The sequence below is a fragment of the Salvelinus namaycush genome, chromosome 21, assembly GCF_016432855.1.
Source record: "Salvelinus namaycush isolate Seneca chromosome 21, SaNama_1.0, whole genome shotgun sequence".
NCBI lineage: Eukaryota > Metazoa > Chordata > Actinopteri > Salmoniformes > Salmonidae > Salvelinus > Salvelinus namaycush.
The window spans coordinates 2,845,226-2,862,490 of NC_052327.1; the positions used below are offsets into that span (position 1 = coordinate 2,845,226).

The 17,265-nt window shown below is 42.0% G+C and overlaps 1 protein-coding gene across 1 annotated transcript in view; it reads right to left on the reverse strand.

Annotated features, from left to right (window-relative positions):
• Positions 1 to 4,891: 4,891 nt before the first annotated feature.
• The window catches only part of si:ch211-272n13.3 (ankyrin repeat domain-containing protein 26), a 71,741-nt gene continuing 59,367 nt past the window's right edge, over positions 4,892 to 17,265 (reverse strand). Inside the window, exons 27-29 of the mRNA XM_039017964.1 lie at positions 16,161 to 16,404; positions 12,961 to 13,006; positions 4,892 to 5,479 (exon numbers count right to left, since the gene is read on the reverse strand). Coding sequence (XP_038873892.1) covers positions 5,322 to 5,479; positions 12,961 to 13,006; positions 16,161 to 16,404 — 448 coding nt within the window. The 3' untranslated portion in view covers positions 4,892 to 5,321. The remainder of the gene's footprint in view (positions 5,480 to 12,960; positions 13,007 to 16,160; positions 16,405 to 17,265) is intronic.

The window sequence follows — 17,265 nt, forward strand, 5'->3', positions numbered from 1 at the left end:
AATATTTATGAAATGCATATTGTTATATTTGGTAGCACTTATTTGTTTTTCCTTTGCCTCCAACTCCTGTCGATGTGTAGAACGGATGTGGGTGGGGCTAGGTCTACATAAGGGTGCTAATTTTAAAAAATTCACAAAAGCTCCGACGAAGGCCGTGAGGCCGATACGTAAGCTTATTAAATATCAGTGATACTATCAACAGCAGTGTGCGGTTTCCTTTTTTCTTTTTCTTTTGACATGGAAAATTGAGTATGGTACAGTAGTATTGTGACAGCACTACTATCCAACCCCCTGGAGCTGACTGCAATGCATTGCTTGTCTGTCATACAATATACAGGAAGTTCCACTGATGTGGAGAAAAAAAACAGACCACTGAGGAAGTAAATTATTTTCTGTCATGTTCAGTCCCAGTAAGCATTACATATACTTGAACTGTGTAGGCAGTGCCGGCCATGTCTGAAGCTGTCTATAGCAGACAATATGAATGATGTACAGTAGCACTGCCACATTGTTTTATTTGTACAAAAAGTGTTTAATTAGTCCAGGTTTGACTAATTTGAGGCCACATTATTAATTTACCAACAAGACAGGGGAATGTCTATCAATGTTAAAAATATATATATTTGCACAGTATTGAGGTAGACCAGTTGAAGATGTTAATCATAACTGTAAAACCAAAAAAATCAAGTGTGACCTTTGCCGATCGACTTGCTAGCTCGTTATGGGGCCATTGGGTGGGAAACAGATACCTTTTAGTTTTCCCTTAGTCTATTTATTGGTTTGACTGGCAAGCGGAGAGAACGGAGTGGCATCAACAGAACGGCATTATAGAAACAGAATGACCCACTGTGGAAAAGATTTGTTTTATGCATGCGTTTATTTTCATTACAATCTCTCCAACATGTCTTAATCACATTCTGTCTATTTGTATGGCTCCCTGTTCTACAACTTGATAATAATGTTTGAAGTTGTGTCTATAAAAGAATGAAACAAATAATTATAATGCAGTCAGTCTGTCAGATGTGCCCATCGAACTGTAAAGGAAACAAGTAAATGTAACCAAATTTGAATATAGCAACATCAGAAGATGACAGAGGACTGATCAAAGGAGATACACGGGATGGGGGCATCATAAACACACTACAGACCCTAATTTTAAGAAGTAGAGGGGAATGCGGTTTTTAAAGTGTATAACATCAAGTTTCAGACATGAATGATTTGTGGTGTGTGTGTGTTAGGAGTGGGGAGGGTGTAAAACATGTCAAACGAGCTCACGAAAGTTGGGATCACACATGGGTGTACAATCTATACATGAAAAATGAACAAATGTTTGTAGACTTTTATTAATAAATGTACAGATCTTCTGTAATGTACTGCACAAGGGTTCAGATGGATATTCTCTTTTTCCTTAAATTATTTTTTTATAGCAACTGTTGACCTTAAAAAAATACTGAAATGTAAAACATGTTCTCCCATGTAATATTTTTTGTAACTAAGATCAAACAAAAACTAATGTAACGAGGTCCTACAAAATACAGGTACCCTGTTTAAATAACTACAGAATATCTTAGTTTGTCTCATTCAAGTATATGTTGTGCATTACAACAACAAAAAACCAGGACAAACCAGGAAATAAACATATTGAACCATTACACGGCACATACCAAAAAAAGTGATATCTTGGTAATGTTGCTCATGGTACATACATCCAATACCATAAAATATCCAATAAATCAATACCATCAAGTAAATGGCAAACAATTTTCAAGACAATCTGTACGCAGGAACCTATAGTGTATACACACTGTACTGAAAAGGACTGAACCATAGAAAAAAACAGATCATTCAAGAGTAACAATACTTAAGGACTTATATGTATGTATATATGTGTATGTATATATGTCTATATATACACATGTCTATATATATATATAAATAATATAAAAATGTACTGCTACTAGCCCATTGAAACGCATTGAAGAACAGATTTATATATGGAAAAACAATTTTTTTGTTGAAAGGAAGCATGATTTGAAGTGTCTGTCCTATATATGAGATAAAAAAGATCAGGAAATTATAATATCTTTTAGCACATATTTAACCCCTTTTTTTACGCACTAAACTACTTCCATATACTCACCGGACAGTTTATTAGGTACACCCATCTAGTACCGGGTCGGACCGCCCTTTGCCTCCAGAACAGCCCGAATTCTTTAGGGCATTCTTCAAGGTGTCGGAAACATTCCAAAGGGATGTCGGTCCATGCTGACGCGAGGGAATCACGTAGTAGCTGCAGATTGGACGGCGATACATTCATGCTGCCAACAGCCTGTTCCATCTCATCTGAAAGATGCTCTATTGGGTTGAGGTCTGGGGACTGAGCCAGGCCACTCAAGTAAACCCTACTCGCTGTCATGTTCCATGCAATGTTTTTCCACTCCTCAATTGTCAAGTCGTGTAGAAGGCGTGTCCCCTGGTACCGCTTCTTCTTATTTTTAGCTGATAAGAGTGGAACCCAGTGTGGTCAAATGCTGCAATAGCCCATCCGTGACAAGAATCGACAAGTTGTGTGTTCCAAAATGCCGTTGTGCACACCACTGTTGTACTGCAACGTTATTTGTCTGTTTGTGGCCCGCCTGTTAGCTTGCCTTCGACCTCTTTCAATGAGCTGTTTTCACCCACAGAACCATAGTGCGTGAAAAGCCCAGGAAGGCAGCCGTTTCTGAGATATTGGATCCGGTGCGCATCACACCGTCGAGCATACCACGCTCAAAGTCGCTTAGGTCACTCATTTTGCCAATTTTAGCATTCAATCGAACAGTAACTGAATGCCTCAATGTCTGCCTGCCTGCTTTATATAGCAAGCCCTGGCCACGTGACTCACTGTCTGTAGAAGTGATCCATTTTCGTGAACGGGGTGGTGTACCTAATAAACTGTCTGGTGAGTGTATACTTCTATTAATTTTTTAAACTGCTACCGGGCGAGTCTTGTGGTACCGGGTGAGTATTCAGACAAGTCTTGTGAGGTATGTGGGCATCTCAGAGCAAATCATGTACGTGTTCGTGAGAGTCTCATCTTTCCATAGAGGAGTCATAATAGTTTCTAGGCCGGACGCTACAGACGTTTTCGTGAGCCAATTTTAGGGATGTCTCATGGTTTGACAAACACAGCTGTAGCTCTGCCATCTTTCACCGTAGATGCAGAAGGCTGACATCAGTGAATGTGGTGGATTGAGACGTAGCCTATGCAAAAAACAGATATCTCTTGCTTAGAGATTTTTATGAAGATGTTTAGATTATATGTCCACGGGGGCGCGGACATTGACTCCAGGGGGTTAATAACAAATATGTAAAAAATATGGCTCTGAAAAAAAATATACGATAAAAATCTTTCTCATGTATACAGTGCATTCCAAAAGTATTCAGACCACTTGACTTTAAAATGTTGTTAGGTTACAGCCTTCTAAAATGGATGAAATAAAACATCTCAATCTACACACAATACCCCATAATGACAAAGCGAAAACAAATTGAGAATTTTTTTGCAAATGTATGAAAAATAAAAACTGAAATACCTTATTTACGTAAGTATTCAGACCCTTTGCTATGAGACTCAAAATTGAGCTCAGGTGCATCCTGTTTCCATTGATCATCCTTGAGATGTTTCTACAACTTGATTGGAGTCCACCTGTGGTAAATTCAATTGATTGGATATGATTTGTAAAGGCACACACCTGTCTATATAAGTCCCACAGTTGACAGTGCATGTCAGAGCAAAAACCAAGCCATGAGGTCGAATTGTCAGTTGAGCTCCGAGACAGGATTGTGTCGAGGCACAGATCTGGGGAAGGTTACCAAAACATTTCTGCAGCATTGACCATGCCCAAGAACACAGTGGCCTCCATCATTCTTAAATGGAAGAAGTTTGAAACCACCAAGGCTCTTCCTGGAGCTGGTCGTCCAGACAAACTGAGGAATCAGGCGAGAAGGGCCTTGGTCAGGGAGGTGACCAAGAACCTGATGGTCACTCTGACAGTGTTCCTCTGGAGATAGGAAAATCTTCCAGAAGGACAACCATCTCTGCAGCGCTCCACCAAACAGGTTTTTAATGGTAGAGTGGCCAGACGGAAGCCACTCCTCAGAAAAAGGCACATGACAGCCCGCTTGGAGTTTGCCGAAAGGCACCGAAAGGAAACAAGAATATCTAGTTTGATGAAACCAAGATTGAAATCTTTGGCCAGAATACCAAGCGTCATGTCTGGAGGAAACCTGGCAACATCCCTATGGTGAAGCATGGTGGTGGCAGCATCATGCTGTGGGGATGTTTTTCAGCGGCAGGGACTGGGAGACTAGTCAGGATCGAGGGAAAGACGAATGGAGCAAAGTACAGCGAGATCCTTGATGAAAACCTGGTCCAGAGTGCTCAGGACCTTAGACTGGGGAGAAGGTTCACCTTCCAACAGTACAACGACCCTAAGCACACAGACAAGACAGCGCAGGACTGGCTTCGGGACAATTCTATAGATATATCCTTGAGTGGCCCAGCCAGAGCCCGGACTTGAACCCGATCTAACATCTCTGGAGAAACCTGAAAATAGCTGTGCAGCGACACTCCCCATCTAATCTGACAGAGCTTGAGAGGATCTGCAGAGAAGAATGGAAGAAACTCCCCAAATACAGGTATGCCAAGCTTGTAGCGTCATACCAAACAAGACGAGGCCATAATCGCTGCCAAAGGTGCTTCAACAAAGTACTGACTAAAGGGTCTGAATTGTTATGTAAATGTGATATTTCAATTTTACATTTTTAATACATATGCAAACATTTCTAAAAATCTGTTGTTGCTTTGTCATGATGGGGTATTGTGTGTAGATTGATGAGGGGAAAAAAATCGAGGTAATCCATTTTAGAATAAGCCTGTGACGTAACAAAATGTGGAAAAAGTCAAGGGGTCTGAATACTTTTCGAATGCACTGTAAGTGCAATGTGCATCACGTCTGTTTCCTTTCTTAAAAGACGTAGAATAAAGAGTAAACATTTTTTGGGGGGAATGTGTTATAGTGGAGTGGCTTTGGCCTTTAGTGTTTTTCTCAATGTGCATGTTCTTTTTATATAAGCATGCATTGATGAGGCCCAGGGTAATGTTCATTAGAGCACCAAACGGGAGAAAACAGACGGAAACGGAAGGAATAACTGGACTTAAAAACATAATTTTGCCTTCCATTGCAAAACGTTTCCCACCGAGTGCCCTAATAAACACCACCCAGGTCATGGTAAAGTGGACAGTTGTGGCTCCCTTTGGGAAGCCCAATGCTGCCTGGTCAAATCATATAGTTTTTCTTGAGCACCTCCAGGTACTGCTGTGTGGCCCTGCTGACCGGGTCCTCCACCACACTGAGACCCCAACCCAGGCTAGTAGGGGAGCCCGAGGCAGAGCCCACCGGAGACATCCGGGCAGAGCCCTCAAGCTCTGCTGTCGCTGAAGAGAGAGAAGACAGTGAGGGGAGAGAGAGAGAGACGGAGAGAGAAAGAAATGCTGAAAGGTTATGAACAGTCAAAATCATGTTTTTCATTGAATTGGTGGATATTTGGATGAAACCAGATCAAAGTATGAAAAATGACTGTTTCTACATTTCTAAAGTTTGATCATAAAGTTACTGGTCCCCTCCCCCATGTCAAACACTTGGATTCAGGAGTCGGGATTATTAAGGGGATACAGTGGCATCACCCTAATGCTCGTTTAAATACACCAACGGTAAAATCATATTCTATCATCTAATTTAAATAAGGATGTAACCAACATCGAAGGTGTGTTTTCAGAGGGGCGCGGTTTATAAAGCTAGATACAGTTGAAGTCGGAAGTTGACATACACTTAGGTTGGAGTCCACTCTACAAATGTCTTGTTAACAAACTATAGTTTTGGCAAGTCGGTAAGGACATCTACCTTGTGCATGACAAGTAATTTTTCCAACAATCGTTAACAGATTATTTCACTTAAAATCCACTGTATCACAATTCCAGTGGGTCAGAAGCTTACATACACTAAGTTGACTGTGCCTTTAAACAGCTTGAAAAAATCCAGAAAATGATGTCATGGCTTTAGAAGCTTCTGACATCATTTGAGTCAATTGGAGGTGTACCTGTGGATGTATTTCAAGGCCTACCTTCAAACTCAGTGCCTCTTTGCTTGACATCATGGAAAAATCAAAAGAAATCAGCAAAGATCTCAGAAAAAAAATGTAGACCTCCACAAGTCTGGTTCATCCTTGCGAGTAATTTCCAAACGTCCGAAGGTACCATGTTCATCTGTACAAACAATAGTCCACAAGTATAAACACCATGGGACCACACAGCCATCATACCGGTCAGGAAGGGGATGCGTTCTGTCTCCTAGAGATGTACTTTGGTGCGAAAAGTGCAAATCAATCCCAGAACAACAGCAAAGGACCTTGTGAAGATGTTGGACCACCTGAAAGGCCACTCAGCAAGGAAGCCACTGCTCCAAAACCGATATAAAAAAGTACTTTTTGGGGAAATGTCCTTTGGTCTGATGAAACAAAAATAGAACTGTTTGGCCATAATAACCATCGTTATGTTTGGAGGAAAAAGGGGGAGGCTTGCAAACCGAAGAACACCAAACCAACCGTGAAGCACGGGGGTGCTTTGCTGCAGGAGGGACTGGTGCACTTCACAAAATAGATGGCATCATGAGGAAAGGAAAATTATGTGGATATATTGAAGCAACATCTCAAGACATTAGTCAGGAAGTTAAAGCAATGGGTCTTCCAAATGGACAATGACCCCAAGCATACTTCCAAAGTTGTCGCAAAATGGCTTAAGGACAACAAAGTCAAGCCCTGACCTCAATCCTATAGAAAATTTGTGGGCAGAACTGAAAAAGCGTGTACGAGCAAGAAGGCCTACAAACCTGACTCAGTTACACCAGCTCTGTCATGAGGAATGGGCCAAAATTCACCCAACTTATTGTGGGAAGCTTGTGGAAGGCTACCTGAAAAGTTTGACCCAAGTTAAACAATTTAAAGGCAATGCTACCAAATACTAATTGAGTGTATGTAAACTTCTGACCCACTGGGAATGTGAATAAATAATTAAAAGCTGAAATAAATAATTCTCCACTATTCCTCTGACATTTCACATTCTTAAAATAAAGTGGTGATCCTAACTGACCTAAAACAGGGAATTTTTTACAGGGATTAAATGTCAGGAATAGTGAAAAACTGAGTTTAAATGTATTTGGCTAAGGTGTATGTAAACTTCCGACTTTAGCTGTAGCTACTCTACTGGTGCCAAAATTGTACTGTAGGGAGTCAGCAAATATAATTAAAAGTACACAGTATTCATCTATGGCAAAGATACTTAAACAGTAACAGTCAAAAGTTTGGACACACCTTCTCATTCAAGGGTTTTTCTTTATTTTACTATTTTATTAGAATAGAATAATAATAATTATTAGAATAATAATGAAGAGATCAAAAAAATGAAATAACACATATGGAGTCATGTAGAAACCAAAAAAGTGTTAAACAAATCAAAATATATTTTATATTTGAGATTCATCGAAGTTGCCACCCTTTGCCTTGATGACATCTTTGCACACTCTTGGCATTCTCTCAACCAGCTTCATGAGATAGTCATCTTGTGTTCCAAGATGGCGTAGCAGTCGGACGTCTGTTATTGTCGTCTTGTCCCGTCCCGTGTATATATTGTTTTCTTCCTAAATATTTTGCATATATTTTTTCTATTTTTAATCTCAATTTCCATCTACGGACTGAACATACTCTCCGGCAACCCGCCTCACCCAATTTGGTACGGATCTGCTATTTTCTATACTTTAGAACCGCAACCCCCATCAGCAGCTAGCCAGCTAACTAGCTACTAGTCAGTTAGCCACTGCTAGCGGTCATCACCGTTAACTCGGACATCAGCCAGCCTCAGCCCGGTCAATTCCTGCCAGTCTGCAAAGCGCAATATCAACCTAGAGCATATCGGACTGCTTTTCTCTACCACATCTCCGGATTCATACCGCAACCTCTGAACCTTAACACCGGGTCATCGCAGATAGCTAGCTGCTATCCGAGTGGCTACTCCTGGCTAACGCCACTGTCCTGAAGCAAGCACCAGTTAGCCTGGAGCTAGCCTCAAGCTAGACCCATCTCCCGGCTAGCCGAAGAGATTCCATCAGACAATTCCTGGGCTACAATACCTCTCTTGCCAATTGGCCTGGAACCTTTACTGCCGACACGTAGCCCCGCCGATCCATCATGACTGGTCTGCCGACGTAACCGTCCAAGGAGGTTTCTACAGGCTCTTCCGTTGCAACGTCCCCCGCAGGCCCATCTGCTTGCCCCAGCCTGCTATATGTCTGAATCGCCGTGTCTCCAGCTCGCCTAGCTACTCACTGGACCCTATGATCACTCGGCTACACATGCCTTTCCCTAATGTCAATATGCCTTGTCTACTGCTGTTTCGGTTAGTGATAATTGTCTTATTTCATTGTAGAGCCTCCAGCCCTGCTCAATGTTCCTTAGCTAGCCCTTTTGTTCCCACCCCCCACACATGCGGTGGTCTCACCTGGCTAAAATGGGGCCTCTCGAGACAAAACCTCTCTCATCGTCACTCAATGCCTAGGCTTACCTCCACTGTACTCACATCCTACCATACCCTTGTCTGTACATTATGCCTTGAATCTATTCATCTGCGCCCAGAAATCTGCTCCTTTTACTCTGTTCCGAACGCACTAGACGACCAGTTCTTATAGCCTTTAGCCGAACACTTCTCCTCTGGTGATGTAGAGGTTAACCCAGGCCCTGCAGCCCCCAGCGTCACTCCCACTACCCAGGCACTCTCATTTGTTGATTCTGTAACTGTAAAAGCCTTGGTTTCACGCATGTTAACATTAGAAGCCTCCTCCCTAAGTTTGTTTAATTCACTGCTTTAGCACACTCCGCCAACCCGGATGTCCGAGCCGTGTCTGAATCCTGGCTTAGGAAGGCCACCAAAAATCCTGACATTTCCATCCCTAACTATAACATTTTCCATCAAGATAGAACTGTCAATGGGGGCGGAGTTGCAATCTACTGCAGAGATAGCCTGCAGAGTTCTGTCATATTATCCAGGTCTGTGCCCAAACAATTAGAGCTTCTACTTTTAAAAATACACCTTTCCAGAAACAAGTCGCTCACCGTTGCCGCTTGTTAAAGACCCCTTCAGCCCCCAGCTGTGCCCTGGACACCATATGTGAATTGATCACCCCCATCTATCTTCAGAGTTCGTACTGTTAGGTGACCTAAACTGGGACATGCTTAACACCCCGGCCATCCTACAATCTAAGCTAGATGCCCTCAATCGCACACAAACTATCAAGGAACCTATCAGGTACAACCCTAAATCCGTAACCATGGGCACCCTCTTAGATATCATCCTGACCAACCTGCCCTATAAATACACCTCTGTCTTCAACCAGGATCTCAGCGATCACTGCCTCATTGCCTGTGTGCGTAATGGGTCCGTGGTCAAACGACCACCCCTCATCACTGTCAAACGCTCCCTAAAACACTTCAGCGAGCAGGCCTTTCCAATCGACTTGGCCCGGGTATCCTGGGAGGACATTGACCTTATCCCGTCAGTAGAAGATGCCTGGTTGCTCTTCAAAAGTGCTTTCCTCACCATCTAAATAAGCATGCCCCATTCAAAAAATGTAGAACTAAGAGCAGATAAAGCCCTTGGTTCACCCCAGACTTGACTGCCCTTGACCAGCACAAAAATATCCTGCGGCGTTCTGCATTAGCATCGAATAGCCCCCGCAACATGCAACTTTTCAGGGAAGTCAGGAACCAATATACTCAGTCAGTGCGGAAAGCTAAGACTAGCATTTTCAAACAGAAATTTGCATCCTGTAGAACTAATTCCAAAACGTTTTGGAACACTGTAATGTCCATGGAGAATAAAATCACCTCCTCCCAGCTGCCCACTGCTCTGAGGACTTATAGATGACCAGCAAACTGGATGTAGTCTATCACAGTGCCATCCGTTTTGTCACCAAAGCCTCATATACTACCCACCACTGCGACCTGTATGCTCTCGTTGGCTGGCCCTCACTACATAGTAGTCGCCAAACCCACTGGCTCCAGGTCATCTATAAGTCTTTGCTAGGTAAAGCCCCACCTTTTCTCAGCTCACAGGTCACCATAGCAACACCCACCCATTGCACGCGCTCCAGCAGGTATATTTCACTGATCATCCCCAAAGTCAACACTCCCTTTGGCCACCTTTCCTTCCAGTTCTCTGCTGCCAATGACTGGAATGAATTGCAAAAATCACTTATATCTCCCTCTCTAACTTTAAGCATCAGCTGCCAGAGCAGCTTATTGATCACTGTACCTGTACACAGCCAATCTGTAAATAGCACAACCAACTAACTCATCCCCATATGATTACTTACCCTCTTGCACCCCAGTATCTCTACTTGCACATCATCATCTGCATATCGATCACTCCAGTGTTAATGCTAAATTGTAATTAATTCGCCTCTATGGCCTATTTATTGCCTTACCTCCCTACTTTTCTACATTTGCACACACTGTACATAGATTTTTCTATTGTGTTATTGACTGTACATTTGTTTATGTGTAACTCTTTGTTGTTGTTTTTGTTGCACTGCCTTGCTTTATCTTGGCCAGGTCGCAGTTGTAAATGAGAACTTGTTCTCTACTGGCCTACCTGGTAAAAAAAATAAAAAAATAAATTAAAAAAAATAATGTGCAATGCATTTCGATTGCTAAAAGTTATTTTTGTGGAATTTATTTCCTTCTTAATGCGTTTGAGCCAATCAGATGTGTTGTGACAAGGTAGGGGTGGTATACAGAAGATAGCCCTATTTGTTAAAAGACCAAGTCCATATTATGGCAAGAACAGCTCAACTAAGCAAAGAGAAACGACAGTCCATCATTACTTTAAGACATGAAGGTCAGTCCATCCTGAAGGACACCAATAAGAAGAAGAGACTTGTTTTGGCCAAGAAACACGAGCAATGGACATAAGACTGGTGGAGTCCAAATTTGAGATTTTTGGTTGCAACCGCCGTGTCTTTGTGAGACGCAGAGTATGTGACCTGATGATCTCTGCATGTGTGGTTTCCACCGTGAAGCATGGAGGAGGAGTTGTGATGGTGTGGGGGTGCTTTGCTGGGGACACGGTCAGTGATTGATTAAGAATTCAAGGCACACTTAACTAGCATGGCTACCACAGCATTCTGCAGCGATACGCCATCCCATCTGGTTTGCACTTAGTGGGACAATCATTTGTTTTTCAACAGGACAATGACACAACACACCTCCAGGCGGTGTAAGGGCTATTTGACCAAGAAGGAGAGTGATGGAGTGCTGCATCAGATGACCTGGCCTCCACAATCACCAGACCTCAACCCAATTGAGATGATTTGGGATGAGTGGGACCGCAGAGAGAAGGGAAAGCAGCCAACAAGTGCTCAGAATATGTGGGAACTCCTTCAAGACTGTTGGAAAAGCATTCCAGATGAAGTTGGTTGAGAGAATGCCAAGAGTGTGCAAAGCTGTCATCAAGGCAAAGGGTGGCTACTTTGAAGAATCTCAATTATAAAATATATTTTGATTTGTTTGACACTTTTTTGGTTACTACATGATTCCATGTGTGTTATTTCATAGTTTTGATGTCTTCACTATTATTCTACAATGTAGAACAATGGAATGACCCTGGAATGAGTAGGTGTGTCCCGACTTTTGACTGGTACTGTATGTTTCCCCTTTCATCTGTGTCAGGTGTTAGCTAGTTACTGGCTTGGTAGGTATTCAGCCAGCATAGAACAAAAGGGGGAGGGGGTCGTTCAAAATTATGACGCAGTTGTCATGTCAACACATCTGTCAGTGTTGCTGTGAACCGCATCACAATAGACATGCCAAACGGGAGACGTATAAACAAATTGACATCAATAACCACATTTCCATCCACGGTTTTTATGCGAGTATAAAAAAATATCACGACAGCGGTGATGGAAACAGGAAGTTTCGGTACAATTTTAAAAACGCAGACAGGTAATTTGTTCGTTCGACATGGTGGGATCTTTGTGTCGGTAAAATGTATAATGCAAGAAATGGCGGTGGAAACGCAAAATATGTGCAAACACTGATATAATAACCCTCATATCGAAGTAAACTTGGAGTCACGCGATGACATGCTGTGTGTGGTCCTTCCACTACGGCTTGGGAATCCATGCTGTTTAAATTAAGCTACAGATGAAATAAAATAGGATGAACTTCACAGGGTGGTGAAAGTGGCACCAAACGGAGCTTGATGCTCATTTCCAATAAACGTCAAGGGTCTTATTCTGGTGACATGATGATCAATGCTTTACTGCCATTTTGACAAATAAAAACATTCTTGCTCTTTATCCACAATCCACCCGCAGATCCTACACACACCGTATCTGCGAGCTGTTGTCCAGCGTAGGCACATTTTCTTTTAAATGTGGATTTTCAAACATTTGCATGAAAATCTGTTGCCAATTGGATTGAAACCTAGCTATTGATGCAATATCAATGCTTTTTGAGCTTGAGTTGCTGAGTGTATCACCAAATTGGCTCCCCGCCCACTAAGCCTGTCTTTTCAAACTTCCTGGCATTTAGCCATGAGAGACTGTACTTGATATTTATAGGTGATATTTTAGTCCCTCAAAAGGCTATTTTACATGGGAATCAGAATGACTGTCCGGGACCTTTAATTTCTAAGCTAGTGTGTAAAATATATATATTTTTGCAATAATCTGGACTTGTTAGAATTTAAAAACAAATACATCATTTCCAGATCTGAAAATACAATCCTGTTATTTTGTGTTATTAAAATGATAAAACTATCAAATGTGTCATATGTTATGGACTTAATTTAGTCCCTGCATAAACACTTACCATGGTCCAACTCCTTTGATATGTTTCTCTCCAATTCATTCTGCATCTAGAATAGAAGATCAAGCATATTCTGAGATATTGTGGTATAACCAAAATCTTTATCACTGCTGTGGGCTTTTAAACAAGAAACAATTTAACATTAATTTTTTTTTTGTATAATGGATATCCTTATAAAACAAAAATAACTTGTACCATCAAAAGTAGAGGACCACTTTCCATAAAAAGAGGGAAATTGCCCGCTTTACTTGTTGGTATTAAATCCACTTAACATAAGCTAATGTTGGTCAATTGTGCTTGATGAAAAAAGGCATACAGAACTGCATGAGAAAAAGCACTGCAATTTTAGCAACACAACAGAGCATGCAAGCAAAGCTCTGCTTGAGCCTATATGGAAACCGAATGATGTTTCTATAGTGGTTGAATTACACCAACTGAACAGTGTTCACTGTTAAGATCCTATTACTGGGATGTCAGTGGCAGTCGGTGACTTTTAAGAGGGAAGATGACAATTGTTTTTATGAGCACGGCCTTATTTCTATTGCAACATATTGGATGACTGTCATTCATATTCCATTCACCAAGCTCGATGTAACATCGATAGGTTTAGGCTATGAACATGATACTGACATTTTCAGTTTAAGAAAGGATTTTCAACAGAATCGGAGGAATGAATACACCCCTGATTACACACAAACAGTTTTCATAGCAGCCACATACAAAGAGCATGATCATTTTGCCGTTGTATGATTCCTCGCATCTATGCGCTCTCCTCCTTTCACCTTTTCCATTCACTTTTGGACTTCAGTACACAACCCATCAGCTGTGACCAGGAAAAAAAAATACTTTCCAAGCCAAACCATATAAGCTAACGTCACAGTCAACATAGCTACTAGAACTAACACGTTAGTAAACCCGCTACAATCACGCAGTACAGTGTACTGCAGTTTAGCAGTTACACCAGCGGGCCCCGGTGGCAAGAAATTAATACAACCAAAACCTTACCTTGACTTGTAAGAGTTCCAGTGTCGGATAGCCATAGCCGCCTAGCTAACATAGCGTCCCTCTCTGTTTGATACAGGTGTTTGAGTAAGCTAAACTAGCTAGCTGCATTTGCTAGCTAAGTGAGATTAAAAAAAAAAACTAAATATAGCTAGCTCTCTCACTCTCTTGCTTCTACAATTTTAAAGAAATGTATTTGTTCAAAAGTGTTCAACCATTGTTTTTCGCTCACATTGTATACACTGCTGTGCTCACTAGCTGTAGCTTATGCTTTCAGTACTAGATTCATTCTCCGATCCTTTGATTGGGTGGACAACATGTCAGTTCATGCTGCAAGAGCTCTGATAGGTTGGCAGACATCCTCCGGAAGCTGTCATAATTACTGTGTAAGTCTATAGAAGGGGGTTAGAACCATGAACGTCATAGGTTTTGTATTGAAGTCAATGTACCCAGAGGACGGAAGCTAGGTGTCCTCCAGCTACACCATAGTGCTACCCTACAGAGTGCTGTTGAGGCTTTAATTGTGCAACAGTGTGTTTTAATCAATTATTTGGTGACATGAATATATTTAGTATAGTTTTATATAAAAATGATAACTAATGTTTCACTATTTTATAAAAATTCTCTGAGGAGCCTCTCGTTTGATCATTTCAACAAGCACAACACCTCAGCAAGACAATACAGTAGCTGCTTTTGCTGCAGTTTCATTTAACAGATACAGAACACATTGTATTTCATTTAAATCTAGTCAATTGTTCCTGAAACATTTGTGTGCAAATGAATGACACCCCAAACCATCCAATCGTTACTAAAGAAAATCTCCTATGACAGACAGTTGTCACAGCAAAACGGGCTCCAAGGAATTCAGAAGGGTTTCGACAAATTGTGATTCTCTCAAGTCCTCTCTAAAATGCAAAATCAGAGTTTTGACATCTGTGACAACTGGCCTGCATTGAGTGGGACACAACACTGCGGGAGGTTCAGATTTAAATTGTAGGCTTATAATGTAGACCAGAGTCTCCAACCCTGTTCCTTGAGAGCTACCATGCCTGTAGGTTTTAGCTCCTGATTCTAATAAATAGGCTGAATCAGGTTAGTTGCAACTGGGGTTGGAGCAAAACCTACAGGAGCATAGCTCTCCAGGAACAGGGTTGAGAGCCCTGATGTAGAGCAACCAAGCCTCTCTGACATGTAGAATAAGGAATTACACCTGATCTATACGTGCCATTTCTATGTGTAACGTTTGCCAAACTGAACGTGACACTGTATTACTTGATAGGACCCTGGTGCAGCTACAATGGGTAGCCCTAAAGCTAACTGAACTAGCACTGGGTGCATACACTTTCACTTGTCTGGGACACTGGGTGGAGGTAACCGATTTTTGACCATTCTATTTCTCATAAAGGGCAATCTCCAACCACCCGGGGCACTGGCCAAGCTAAAATAAATTCACCCGCTCTCACATGCTGTGAAACCACGGTTGTGTGCGGAGTGTTGCAAGCGTGGGCCAATGGGAAGGTGAGGGGAGAGGCCCAATGTGAGGGGGAGAGGGGAGGGTCAGAGGAGAGTGAAGCAGCAGCATATGCAGGTCAGTCAGCTAACACACAACTACACACCTGGTCATGAGTCTGGCTGAAGAGAGGAGAGATGAGAGACAGACTTTTGAGCTAGAAGCTGAAGGATTGAGAAATAGAGAGGTTAGGCACAAAGTCCCACTATAAGAAATCTCTAAAAGAATAGGAAGGAAGGAAAGATGGCGAGAGAAGAATAGAGGTGATACAGGATGGACATTTAGTCATATATATAGGTCTAGTGAGAAAAGGAAGAAAGACAGCACTTGGAAAAAAATGTAAGCAAAGCATTAGAACAGTTTTGTTATTCAACGACACACTTTTATAAAAAAAATGTGAATTACAATGTAACTACACTGCCAGTTACATAAAAACAACATAAAAAGTACACTGCTAACTCCCAATTATGACACCATGGAGATGGGATATGTTACAAAAATGGTCAAAAGTAAACCAAGGCAACCTGAATGCATGGAAACCCAATGCAACATCCCCTCAAGTCAAAAAGGTTAGTTAAGTCAAGTCAAAAATATACAAAATCTCCAAAAACGTGAACTATCCCTTTAAGCAATGTGGAGCACAGTCCCTGTATATTTGCTATTGCCATTCAAAATACAGTCAGCCTGTTACCTTTGCCAGGTAAGCCTCCACCCTGCTGCTCTGACCCCCATCCCCCAGGGGGCTGAGGAGAGGCCCTCCCAGGCTCCTGTTGAGGGGACCCAGCGTTGCCCCGTAGGCCCCCACCGACCCCAGGGAGCTCATGTCCAGAGGCCCGCCCAGGCTGCCGTTGACAATGCTGCTGGCTATCAGGGACTTGCTGCGGTGGCGCTCGCTCATCAGCTTGGTGTTGGCCTCCGCCAGCCGCTCATTGGACCTGGGAGAGATGACGCAGAGAAGCACCATGACTGGGGGTTCAGCATTCAGATTTGGGGTTGCAAAATTCCGGAAATGTTCCCAAAATTCCCAGGTTTTTCAGAAATCCTGGTTGGAGGATTCCTGGGAATCAGGAGGCAATCCTTCAACTGGGATTTCCCCAAAAAACTGTAATTTGGGGAAAGTTTGTGGAATACAGCACAACCTCAGAGACAAAACTGTGGTTTCGCAGCGTGTCAGAGGGTGAGTGGGGTCGCATTTGTGGGTGAGTAACGAACTGACGGGTCAACCAAATAGGCAGTTCAACCCGGGACATTAAGCCTATTCAATGCAACAAAAAACTTTGGTAACACTTTACTGTAGGTGTCCTTATGCATGTGTTTATAAAGCATTTATAACATCTATATAACACATTATAAGAGGGGTGGGCAAACAGTTTTTGCTTGAGGGCCACATTGGGATTTAGAAAATCAACGGAGGGCCGCACAGATACTTTTTTTTACTGATATCTCTGTCAAAAAAAGGGCAGTAATTTGAAAACATATCTAGTTTTAGACGTTCAAGAGTTTTAACCCATAATGATCATTCCAGTCTTTCGGACAAGTAGGAGAGATTTTTTTACTTGTCCAAAAGCTCACGTCACTTGTCCAAATATACAAAGTGTTTTGTAACAGCATTTTTACATCAATGTAGGATGCAAGGAACCACTTTACAAAATGAAATGCATTACTATCTTTAAAAAAAAAACATAATCAGACAAAAATGTAGGCTACACCATGGCGATTGGATTAAGGCTCTCCTACAAAAAATTGCAACTTTTAAATTACAACCTCGAAATTAAGTGCGTCCCGCCATCGACCAG